At 52.1% G+C, this 12,106-nt stretch overlaps 1 protein-coding gene across 1 annotated transcript in view; it reads left to right on the forward strand.

The window, feature by feature from the left end:
• LOC136937831 (citron rho-interacting kinase) overlaps positions 1-11,528 on the forward strand; it is a 21,502-nt gene extending 9,974 nt beyond the window's left edge. The window contains exons 15-39 of the mRNA XM_067230946.1: positions 881-1,074; positions 1,197-1,332; positions 1,426-1,530; positions 1,740-1,880; positions 2,057-2,167; positions 2,337-2,571; positions 3,163-3,330; positions 3,640-3,663; positions 4,504-4,671; positions 4,815-4,983; positions 5,221-5,309; positions 5,406-5,510; positions 5,627-5,796; positions 6,142-6,186; positions 6,789-6,869; positions 7,053-7,188; positions 7,634-7,773; positions 7,869-7,961; positions 8,241-8,349; positions 8,567-8,695; positions 9,003-9,083; positions 9,182-9,260; positions 9,382-9,555; positions 9,883-10,177; positions 10,383-11,528. Coding sequence (XP_067087047.1) covers positions 881-1,074; positions 1,197-1,332; positions 1,426-1,530; positions 1,740-1,880; positions 2,057-2,167; positions 2,337-2,571; positions 3,163-3,330; positions 3,640-3,663; positions 4,504-4,671; positions 4,815-4,983; positions 5,221-5,309; positions 5,406-5,510; positions 5,627-5,796; positions 6,142-6,186; positions 6,789-6,869; positions 7,053-7,188; positions 7,634-7,773; positions 7,869-7,961; positions 8,241-8,349; positions 8,567-8,695; positions 9,003-9,083; positions 9,182-9,260; positions 9,382-9,555; positions 9,883-10,177; positions 10,383-10,406 — 3,201 coding nt within the window. The 3' untranslated portion in view covers positions 10,407-11,528. The remainder of the gene's footprint in view (positions 1-880; positions 1,075-1,196; positions 1,333-1,425; positions 1,531-1,739; positions 1,881-2,056; positions 2,168-2,336; positions 2,572-3,162; positions 3,331-3,639; positions 3,664-4,503; positions 4,672-4,814; positions 4,984-5,220; positions 5,310-5,405; positions 5,511-5,626; positions 5,797-6,141; positions 6,187-6,788; positions 6,870-7,052; positions 7,189-7,633; positions 7,774-7,868; positions 7,962-8,240; positions 8,350-8,566; positions 8,696-9,002; positions 9,084-9,181; positions 9,261-9,381; positions 9,556-9,882; positions 10,178-10,382) is intronic.
• The last annotated feature ends 578 nt before the right edge of the window (positions 11,529-12,106 follow it).

The following is a 12,106-nucleotide window of genomic DNA, read 5'->3' on the forward strand; positions in this document are numbered from 1 at the left end:
TTCTGCTGAGCTGGGTGTCACTGGCCAGCGCAAATCACATCGGAGCGGGCAGCAAAACCAGCCGGCTAGGCAATGGCTCAATCTGGTAATCACGCAATGTATCCATCTCTCTCTCTCTCGGTGAGGAGAGAAGCGATTGTCTCTGTTGCTGTACTCTGCCTGGCCCTGTGGGAGGGGGGGGGCGGGGGGGGGGGGGCGCGCGTGGGCGTTCAGCAGCGCTCTCTCTCCGTCTCTCCGTCCTGGCGGTTGCGTAACGCGGGATGGAAGTCATAGACGAAGGATCCGGCCGTGAGTGGGAGGGGATGTGTCATCCCCAGCGTTGCCGGGTGGTGGTTAGGTGTCAGCGCTGGCTGGGTGGACATCAGAGGGGCTCCGGTTGCTGCGGCCGCGGCTATATCTGTCTGCCGCTGCTCGTCTCCACACAAACGCCTTGTGATGGGAAAACATGAGGCCGAGCTCCACAGGAGCCCTGCGCCACGCTGTAAATATCTCGCTTCCAGGAAGTAACGTGGAATGCCTTCAAGGCAGACCCTCATGTAATGCCACGGATTCAACTCCAGATCATATCCTGCAGAATGTGGTCTCGATGACTGTATATTATTATCATCATCACCATCATCAGAGGATATTTTTCGGTACTCTACAGAGGAGAATCCCATTTTGGAACGGCCCTTCAAATTGAAAAAGTGGTGCTCCACCGACATTATGAAACCGTCATCTCATATAGTGGCTCTTTGGAGGAGCCCAGTGCTGAGAGAGGAGATCTCAGTCCTCGGGGGGTGGGAGCAGGGAGGGAGGGAGGAGGTGACATCTAGCCAGCGCACACTCCAGCCTCCCGTCCGAAACACTCACCGCACGACCCCTCCGACTTGTCCGGTAGAACATAGAGACCCTGAAGACCACGTGCACCATGCTGGAGGAACAGGTGGTGGAGCTGGAGACTCTGAACGACGAGCTGCTGGAGAAAGAGCGGCAGTGGGAGGCGTGGAGGGGCGCCCTGGAGGACGAGAAGAACCAGGCGGAGAGGAGGACCAGGGACGTGCAGAGGCTGCTGGACAACGAGAAGCAGAACAGGTAGGAACGCATGTTTTTTTCTTCCCCATACATGGGGGACTTTTCTGTCAGCTAGCGAGAACACGCACACGCGTTCTCCCCAGACAGGTCGTGTCACGCACAGTACGTCCCCCCCTCTGCAGGCTGCGTGCGGACCAGCGCAGCTCCGAGGCCCGCCAGGCCGTGGAGCAGGCTGTGAAGGAGCACAAGGCCGAGATCCTGGCCCTGCAGCAGGCGCTCAAGGACCAGAAGCTCAAAGCGGAGAGCCTCTCGGACACAGTGAGCTCTCTCTGTGTGTGTGTGTGCGTGTTCGTCTGAGACGCGAGTGGGCCCGAGCGGTCGTGACCACCCTCCTCTCTGTCCGTCCCCTAGCTTATTGATCTGGAGAAGAAGCACGCCCTGCTGGAGATGAACGCCCGCAGCCTGCAGCAGAAGCTGGAGGGAGAGAGAGATCTCAAGCAGAGGCTGCTGGATGACGTACGATGACTACTATTCCGTGTCGTCTGTCGAGTCCTTTCTTGTGGATAGTTTGTATATTTTCCACATAAACATCAGCTTTCAGACCTCATTTCTTTCAGACAACACTGCACATTATGTAAACAGCTAACATGGGCCCTGTCTGTAAGGCCACTAGGCTTGTGTCTGTGTGTGCGCCCACACTCTCTGCCCCCGTGTGTCCCCCCCAGCAAAGCAAACTGCAGCAGCAGATGGACGTCCAGAAGACTCACATCTTCAGGCTGACCCAGGGGCTGCAGGACGCGCTGGACCAGACAGACCTGCTGAAGACCGAGAGGACAGACCTGGAGTACCAGCTGGAGAACATCCAGGTAAAGCTACACACACATACACAGACACACACACACCGGGCCAGATAAATACACCCACTGCTTTCGCCTGCTGTCTTGTTAGGTGATGATGCACTAAAATAAAAATAAAACACCACTTTTAGTAGTGAGAGGAGATATTCATGGCCTTAGTGATGTTCACTTAGCTCCACCTGCAGGCCGTGTATTCCCACGAGAAGGTGAAGATGGAGGGCACCATCACCCAGCAGACCAAACTCATAGACTTCCTCCAGTCCAGGGTGGACCAGGGAGGCTCAAAGAAGAAGAAGGTAGGCCTGGCGACATCTCCGTCTTCTGACACTGGTCCTGGGTCACACAGAAACAGTGTTCTCAGGGTGTGTTCGTGAACGCCAGAAATGTTTTTCCGAGGGTCTGTTGGCGAACGTTGGAACAAGAGCTTCTGAGGGTGTGCTCTATGTTGTGACTGTGTTTCCCCAGGGTCTGTTTGGGAGGCGTAGAGAGGACCTGCTGGTTGCCATGGCGGCCCAGAGTGGCTCTCAGGGGTCCCAGGGGTCCCAGGGGTCCCAGGGCTCCCCGGTCCCCACGGCCCCCCCGGTGCCCCTGCAGTACAGCGACATGAAGGTGGCCCTGGAGAAGGAGCGCTCCCGCTCCTCCGAGCTGGAGGACGCGCTGCAGAAGATGCGCCTGGAGCTCCGCTCGCTGCGAGAGGAGGGTGAGCGCCCGCTCGCCTCGCTGTCGTAGATTTTTTTATTTTTTTATAACCCGGTACAGACGGGGTTAAAATGATGATTCTCGGAACATTTCGAGGTCTGACTAAGAACTTTTCCGTCCGGTCATTCGCTCACCCACGAGCTGTAAATGATGGAGAGATACGGCCCACTCATCTTCACCGTGAAATGCTTTCAGATTTAAGCGTCGCACCGAATGCGGCTCCCCTCCGTCCATTATCTCTATTGATCTTGACTGTCAGAGGGCTTTGAGGTCCCCCCCCCCCCCCCCTCTCTCTCTCTCTCTCTCTCTCTATGTCTCTCTCCGTGTCTCTCTCTCTCCGTGTCTCTCTCTCTCTCTGTCTCTCTCTCTCGGGGTGAAGGGGGGGTGGTGAGGTCCTGTAGCTCTGCTGAGGAGGGGGAGGGAGGGGGGTGACTCCCTGAAACAGAGACACACACCATTACCTCCTCAGTATCGGCCCAGGTAGTCCCACCATGTCAGCAGACAGTGAGAGGAGCTTCTGTAAACACACCGGTGCCTCTCCACCCCCAGCTGACTCTGGTCTCTGTGTCTCTCATTGCATGCTGGGATCCAGCCGTGCAGTACAAAGGTCTGGAGCACGGAGCCCCGGCCCCTCCTGCCTCGGCTCGGCAGCAGATGATGATGTCATCCCTGGTTAAGTCTCCAGAGCACAAGCAGGGCCCCGGCCAGCTCGCCTCCTCCTCCAGCTCAGGCCGCAGGAAGGAGACCGCCACCCCCGAGGGTGAGTCTGGACGGGGGTGGGGAGAGGAGGGGTCCTAAGGGCAGCAGACGCACCTGCGCCGGCACACTCTGGGTCGCCCACATACACACACCTGTATGAAAATACTCACATACTACTTAATAAAGGGGGTTGACCACTTTTCAGGGGCTTAGTTGGAGAAAATGTACGTTTTTGTGTAATTTTCCAATAGTGAGCAGTTGGATTCTCGTATTAGAAGGCTATCACCGCCTTCCCTGTTGGCAGTTACCCTTTAGCATCTCTTATCTTCACACCTTAGAACTTGTACTATCCCTTTCTCACACTCTGCAGAGAGAAGGAGGGTCACTTTTGAAAGTAAGTTCTATCTCACGGAGCCCCCCGTTTTCCATCCCCTCTTACTTTGCCTCTTTCTCACCAACTGGCCAGATTTCAAAAGCTTTGCACTACAGTGAAACAGACAGACATTTCTCAGGAGAATGACTGGTATTGATTTTGCATCAGGTCACCGTAATCACACTTTAGGAAAATAATGTTAATGTTCAGCCCTACTTTAGCTGATAGTCATTTCAGAAATAAAAGCCAAGCTTGAAAAAATATCCTGTGATTCATAACTTGATCACATCATTATAAAATCAAAGCTATTAAATTAATAGTCTGTGAATTCTCTCAGGACCTTAAAATACCAGCCATAAATACAGTTGTTGTCCATTCAGCAAAATATTCCTCACTCTCAGTGCACAGCTTTGGAAATCTGATGCTGCCGCATTCACTTCTGTTTGCCAAAACGTCAATCTTTTACACCGAACAACAATGCTAACCTGGCCTGCCCCGTAGACCCCTGCAACCCAACCTTGACCTGCACTCCAAATACAGGACTCCACTGTACAAAACACCTTTCGATTCACAATGACTCTATTCTTTCTATAGGAGTCACCTCTGGATGCATGTGTCATGTCTTGAGTTCCAGTCACCAACCCCACAGTAGATGCTGGTCTTCCTCCCTTTATTATTTCCCCTTTGACTCGCTGATTTCCTTTCGATCTTTAACATGTTATGTTTGCGATGCTTCCTCCGCCCTAAGCCTCATTACATAACAGCAGCGGCATGGTGGGCCGCCTTGAGGGGTTTAGACGTGACTGACTCGCTGCATAAGCACCCCCCCTCCCCCTCCCCCTGTTCCCTGGCTGTGTTCAGAGTACGGCCGTCGCATGAAGGACAGCCAGAGAGACAGGGAGAGGGAGAGAGAGCGGGCGCACCACAACGCCCCTCACCGCTTCACCGTGGGGCTCAACATGAGAGCCGCCAAGTGCACCGTGTGCCTGGACACCGTGCACTTCGGTCGCCAGGCCGCCACCTGCATCGGTACGTCCCGAGCAATCACCAAAACCTCCGCACCCCGGCGCCAGACCCAGGAAGCGAACGGGCCCGGGTCCAATAGGGACGTTGCCCTTGCCCGTGTGTCTGACCCCTCCCCTTGCTTGCTCCGTTGGGTTTCTCTCCTTCAGAATGTCACGCTCTGTGCCACCCAAAGTGTTCCCCCTGCCTCCCGGCCACGTGCGGCCTGCCCAGCGACTGTGCTCTTCACCTGGGGGAGGACAAGGGCAGCTCCCCAGGCCTGCAGCTGAAGGAGGCCAGCGGACACGTGCGTCTGGAGGGCTGGATGAAGCAGCCCAGGTCTGTGCACACACCAGTAAACACTCGGCACAAAAACACACACTGGGGAAAAAATACAAATACACCAGAAACTGTATATTCCCTAGGCTTGTCCACTTGCTATCAATGTTGTTGTCTTTCCTGACAAGTGTTAAAAAAAACAGTCTCTCCTACTGTATCTGACAAGTGTTTATAAATTGCTTTTTTTCTTTTCTTCTCATAACCTTACTGACAGTGACAGGCGTGTGTGTCCCACAGGAATGGCAAGAGAGGCCAGGGTTGGGAGAGGAAATATGTGGTTCTGGACGGGACCAAAGTATCCATCTACGAGATAGAGCCCAGAGAAGGTGTCTCACACGGTCCACCCTGTTCTGATTCATCTCTGACTGTACGCAAGTACATGCCTGCAGTTGGGTCTGATGTGCTGGGTGTGTTTGTGTCAGACTCTGCCAAGCCGCTTGAGGAGTTTGAGCTGTGCCTGTCGGAAGGAGAGGTGATGGTCCACGGGGCTGTGGGCGCGTGTGAGCTGCCCAACACTGCCAAATCAGGTACACCTAACATCCACTACCACTCTTGGAACACCACCGAGCCGCACAGACAGCAGCCAAGGCCCCCAACAGCGTCCTGTGATAAAGAACGTCCGGCTGTGTCTTTGTGCGTGCAGATGTTCCATACGTTCTGAAGCTGGAATCTCAATCGCACACCCCCTGCTGGTCCGGTCAGACCCTGTACCTGATGGCTCCCAGCTTCCCAGACAAGCAGCGCTGGGTGGCCGTGATGGAGTCGGTGGTGGCGGGGGGGCGGGCGGCCAGGGAGAAAGCAGAGGCGGACGCAGTGAGTACCACAGCGGCCTGCGGGACAGAAGCTTCTACCTTGTCCTTGTCCACTCTGGTTTGGCGCAGGGCCGAGTTGGTCGAATACCGTGGGACGGTTTAGCTGCCGCGGTTCTGCTTTGTGAATGACGTTCAATATCACTTATACCTGTCGTTAATTGTGCCCTTCTTCTCTCTCTCTCTCTCTCTCTCTCTCTCTCTCTCTCTCTCTCTCTCTGTCTCTCTTTCTGTCTCTCTCTCAACTGTTTGTTGCTTTGTCATCATGTCACTATGTATGTCCGGTATGTGGGCATGTTTTGTTGATTTGCTCTACTCTGCTCATTCTATTGGGTCTCACTGCACATAGGCTGCTGTGTCCAAAAGACAAATGGTTCTGTCTTCACTGGTCCAGGTAAAGAGCCTCCACTAGACTGCCTTTCGTTTGCTGTCCTGTCGGTTTAAGACACTCAAACACACACTCACACGCAGTCACTCACACAGACACACACACACACACTTACACTCACACACACAGTCATGCTCATTGCACCGACACGGGCGCACACACACTGCATGCATGTGACATGTGTCCAAGGTATGTGGTCATCCTCCCAGCTGTGGGTCATCTCCTTCACTCCTCTCCCCATCCTATCCTTCTGACTGTTTGTGTTGAGGTGTCCGGCACTGCGACAACATGTCAAATGTATGCTCTGAGTACATACATTTCTCAGATTTGCAGTGCACATCTAAGCAACCTCGAGAGGAAACCTGAACTTGTCACCCTACTGGACAGGACAGGATTGTTTTCACTTCTTCTTCTTCTTCTCTTGTGTTTCTTCCCTGTCCCATACAGTACTGAGTCACCTGCACAGTGTTAGTTCTATCTCTCTCTCTCTTCTCTCCTCCCTTCTCTCTCTCCCCCCCCTCCGTCCCTCCTCTCACAACGACCGGCTGCCTCCCCGACTGTTAGTTTTCCTTTCCCTGACCCCCCGTCTGTCTCCCCTCCCCCACCAGAAGCTGCTGGGGAACTCTCTGTTGAAGCTGGAGGGCGACGACAGGCTGGACATCAACTGCACCCTCCCTCTCACTGATCAGGTGCGGGCTCCGCACACGGCGATCTAGCCGAGGCGGCGGCAACTACCATCTCTGTCCGCTGAGATGAACGCTCCATCTACGTCTCTTATCTCTAGATTTTGCCATGGGTTGTAGTGTACTGTTGCCTTGTGGGAGTGGTTGTGGTGGTCCCCGTTTCCCAGCTGTGTGTCGTCCTCCCTGCAGATCGTGCTGGTGGGGTCTGAGGAGGGTCTGTACGCGCTGAACGTCATCAAGAACTCCCTGACCCACATCCCCGGGCTGGGATCCGTGTTTCAGATCCACATCGTCAAGGAGCAGGAGAAGCTGCTCATGATCGTTGGTGAGCCGTCGGGCCAGAGCACAGTAGAAACTAATCGGACAACTTTCAGAGATGTCCAGCCAGGGATGTGATCGAAGTGCACTCTTGAGATGACAGATACAACCATTATTTTCTCATGGACTTGACGTCACACACATGGTCCTAACCATAACTACATTTCATTTCAGCAAATTACCTACATTTACATTTACATTTAGTCATTTAGCAGACGCTCTTATCCAGAGCGACTTACAGTAAGTACAGGGACATTCCCCCGAGGCAAGTAGGGTGAAGTGCCTTGCCCAAGGACACAACGTCAGTTGGCATGACCGGGAATCGAACTGGCAACCTTCGGATTACTAGCCCGATTCCCTCACCGCTCAGCCACCTGACTCCCCACCTACTCGAGCGTTCCTTCTTCAGTCCCCCTGACACCACTGCCTTCCTGGGCTGTTTTGCTCTGCAGGGGACGAGAGGGCGTTGTGTCTGGTGGAGATTAAGAGGGTGAAGCAGTCTCTGGCCCAGTCACACCTGCCGGCCCAGTCTGAGCTGGCCCCCTACATCTTTGAGACGGTGAAAGGCTGCCACCTGTTTGCTGCGGGCAGGGTAAGGCCAACACTAGCTCTCAGATCTATCATTTCTTTGGATGTAGAATCTTTAGCTGTGATTCTGACTGTGTGTGTGTGTGTGTCTGTTCACAGATAGACAATGGCCCCTGTATCTGCGCCGCCATGCCTAACAAGATAACCATTCTACGTTACAACGACAATCTCAACAAGTTCTGCATCCGCAAGGTGGGGGCCACACTCGACTCTTGACGTCCGCCAAACAGGACGGATTGTACAGTGTCACTCATCCCTCTCTCATCCCTCTCTCCTCCTCATCCCTCTCTCATCCCTCTCTCCTCCTCTCATCCCTCTCTCATCCCTCTCTCCTCCTCATCCCTCTCTCATCCCTCTCTCCTCCTCTCATCCCTCTCTCATCCCTCTCTCCTCCTCTCATCCCTCTCTCCTCCCTCTCTCCTCCTCTCATCCCTCTCTCATCCCTCTCTCTTCCTCTCATCCCTCTCTCAGGAGATTGAGACACTGGAGCCTTGCAGCTGCATCCACCTGACCAGCTACAGCATCATCATCGGCACCAACAAGTTCTTTGAGATTGAGATGAAGCAATACACGCTGGAAGGTCTGTGTCACGCAACCACAACGCAATCATTATTCCATGTTTGTTTCGCTGCGGTGTCTGTGTATCTTCAGCCATGGGTTCAACACCACTTCTTCATGTTGTTTAGCGGTATTGATGTTAGCACAGTCCAAACACAAGGCTCTCATAAAAAACAGTTACGTCGTGAGTGAGTGTGTATGGTACAGTAACCGCCTGTTGTGCCATGTCGCCCCCGTAGAGTTCCTGGATAAGAACGACGTGTCGCTGGCCTCGGCCGTGTTCGCCGCTTCCTCCCACAGCTTCCCCATCTCCATGGTCCAGGTCACCAGCACCCAGCAGAAGGAAGAGTACCTGCTCTGTTTCCACGGTGACGCACACACGCACAGGCACACACACACGGGCACAGACACATACACGCACACACACACAAGCACAGACTTAACTGTATTTACTTCAGGAGCAGAGGCATGTTGACACAGTTTGTGGGTACAAACAAACCATCTATTGATTTCCTTTTCGATGTTTGATTTGGTTGATTTTCTTTTTTTTTCCTGCACTGGTTGCAGTTGGTGTAGTAGGAACACACACATGCTATTGCCTATACATGCTTCTAGAAGTTTGGATGTCACCTCCGTTCAGCAGTAGAGGTAGATGAGAGCTGTTTGCTTTCACAGAGTTCGGCGTGTTCGTGGACTCGTACGGACGGAGGAGCCGTACGGACGACATCAGATGGAGCCGTCTGCCCCTGGCCTTCGGTGAGTACTCTGGGTTTATTTGTGTCCTGGCGGTCCACAATAGGCCCAGAATATCCTTTTTGTTTACGTCACCTTTCCCCCGTTCATCTGTGATCCAGCCTACAGGGAACCCTTCCTGTTTGTGACATACTTCAACTCCTTGGACGTCATGGAGGTTCAGGGACACGCATCACTTGGGTAAAAAAAAAAAAAGCTAACTGCGATGGAACATAATCCTGCTTGGTACAGCCTTGGTGAGCTGTTTATTCCGGTACAGATCACGGGAATGTGTGGTGTGTGTGTGTGTGTGTGTTGACAGGCCTCCAGTGCTGGCCCACCTCGACATCCCCAGCCCCCGGTACCTGGGCCCAGCCATCTCCTCAGGGGCCATCTACCTGGCCTCGTCCTACCAGAACAAGCTGAGGGTGATCTGCTGCAAGGGCAGCCTGGTCCGCGAGTCCGGGGAGCTGCAGAGGACCGGCTCCAGTCGAGGGTGAGAGCTCTCTGTCTCACCGTGTCTCGTCCGTGTCGGTTTGTTTACAGGGAGTTCTCTAATGCAGTGGGGCTGTAATGAAATCAGTTCTGAACACAGAAATGAACTGAGGAGGTGTAAACAGGACGTGGCGGGTTTTGTGGATCAACACTGCCACCTAGTGTTCATTTGAAGAAAATGTATGAAATAAACAATTGTAGGGTGGATTTCATATTTTTTTAAATCCCTTCTTCTACTCAAAGTGTAAATGGCTGTTTCAGCCCTGGTGACATCTGGAGCTGAAACGTAACTGTGGTGACTGTCCCTCCTGTGTTCTCTGGTCCGCAGCAGTCCCAGTAAGCGTGGGCCGCCCACCTACACCGAGCACATCTCCAAGCGCCTGGCCTCGGGCCCCAGCAGTCACGAGGGCCTCCACCGCGAGCCCAGCACCCCGCACCGCTACCGGGAGGGACGCACTGAGTTCCGGAGGGACAAGTCGCCCGCTCGCCCCCTGGACAGGGAGAAGTCCCCCGGCAGGATGCTGGACAGCCGCAGGGAGAGGTCCCCCGGGAGGTTCGAGGACCCGTCTCGTACTCGCCTCCACGCGGGGTCCGTCCGCACACAGCTCACCCCCGTCAACAAGGTACCCCTGGAGACCGAGACGGTTATCTAACAACGGTGGTGGTGGGGGGGGGGACTGCATCGTCAAACTACAAAACTGTTTATTGTGTGAATTATCAACCGCCCGTGTCGTCACGCCAACCGTATTGACGCGGTCTGCTAAGGTCGTGTTTTGGCGGGAGATGGCGTTGTGACCCTCTTGAGTGTTTATGCCCGTGTCTGTGCAGGTTTGGGACCAGTCATCAGTTTGAAAACCTGCCGCGGCCCTTTAAAGGCTGAGGAGCGGGAGGGAGCCTCACTGGGGGTGTCCCATGATGCTCCTGGCTTTGCCACCTAGGCTGACCGGCCAATCAAAAGCAAGTCTGCGTCACCGCCTGTACATAGTGCAATCTCAACTCATCCACCACACAGGACAGACAGTACAGTTGCATTGGGGGAGGTTTCCTATGACAATCTTCGCTTTCCCAATGTGTGTTTATGGGAAAGATCCCAAGGAAAGGTATGGTGTAACAGAGCATTAATAGCAGGGAAACTATATTGATCTATGGATCGTGGGTAAAATCTTTATAGTATGATCAAAGTTGTACATATATTGTTGTTCCAGTTTTTATAGTTAAAGGGAATAGTCGGCAGGGAAAGCCAAGTCTATTTTTTTTAAGAAAGTGTTTCTAAATGATGTTGCAGGGAGTCTAATGATGTTACAGGGAGAGATTCTACTATCAACATTTCACTATTTCAGATATTATAGCTTTTCTATGGCTGGAGAATCATGCCAACATCAACTCACCCATGCACAAACAGGAACTGAAAGGGGTTCCAGTGCACATGGCCATGTCACTTTGCACTTCAGATTTGATGCGAACAGGATTCCAAACTCATTATTTCGACATGACCAGTCTTCTTTTTGGATCAACTTTCTATGGTCCGCTCGACTAAATGGACTTTAATATCTAACTGCATACGATTGCTTAATAACAGTACATGTCTGAACATACTTTGTAAGACAATAATAATACCAATGTTTTGCGACAAGTGTGTTTCTTTGGTGTTTCAGTAAACCTAAGATGACAAAGCTTTGCCTCTGATGGGGGGCCGGGCGGCCTCAACCCGCTGCTAGCTTGCTCTGGTCTGATGCTGCGCACGGTCCTGTTCTTACTTCTGTGCAGTGAAACTATAAAGTCCAGTACTTGTCAGGGTATGTCAATATCTATTATCGCTTCCTTTATAATCGGTGAAAAAAATCTCCATTCGGAAAAACATCAAAGAGCATGAGTAACGTTGTGAAGCCACTTGTCGCTTTTTTTTGCAAACTGATTGTGTTTATCTGTCATGTATTCAGTTGAATTTGCGTTCAATGAGTATACATTGATGTGAGACGATAACTGGGAACATTTTCTTGATTTTTAAAAATGTAGACAAACATTAAACATGATTGATCTTCTCTGGGGCTGAGTCGAGATGTTTTTTTTTTTTATTATAGTAAAGAACTATCCAGTGTATATTTTGTGGGTTTTAGTTCAACACATCATTTGCAAAAATCTGTTCCTTCTAGCAAATGACAAGCGCAAGTTGTTTTTAAAATTTTCTTTTTAATTCTACAACAATGTAATGCTCTGCAAGTAAATTCAAAAAAAAAAAAAAAATCCACTAAACAAGGAGCACTTGTTGATACAAGAAATCGCAATATACAGCTAAAAAGTCCTCTTCAACAGGGGCAAAATTAAAAGGTTGAAAGTGCTTGTCACACAAAACAAGGAGAATAAGAAGAGAGTGATCCCTTTGTGAGAGACCCGTTTAAGAACTGCTTGGCACCAGTCCACACACACACACACACACACCCACACACACACCAATATTCATAAAACACAAACACACATGCTCAAACACGCACACTATTACTGGGCCAATGCAGTGAAGCCTCCTACAGGACAGTATGAGAAGGATAACATCA

The sequence above is a fragment of the Osmerus mordax genome, chromosome 28 (assembly GCF_038355195.1).
Source record: "Osmerus mordax isolate fOsmMor3 chromosome 28, fOsmMor3.pri, whole genome shotgun sequence".
Classification (NCBI taxonomy): domain Eukaryota; kingdom Metazoa; phylum Chordata; class Actinopteri; order Osmeriformes; family Osmeridae; genus Osmerus; species Osmerus mordax.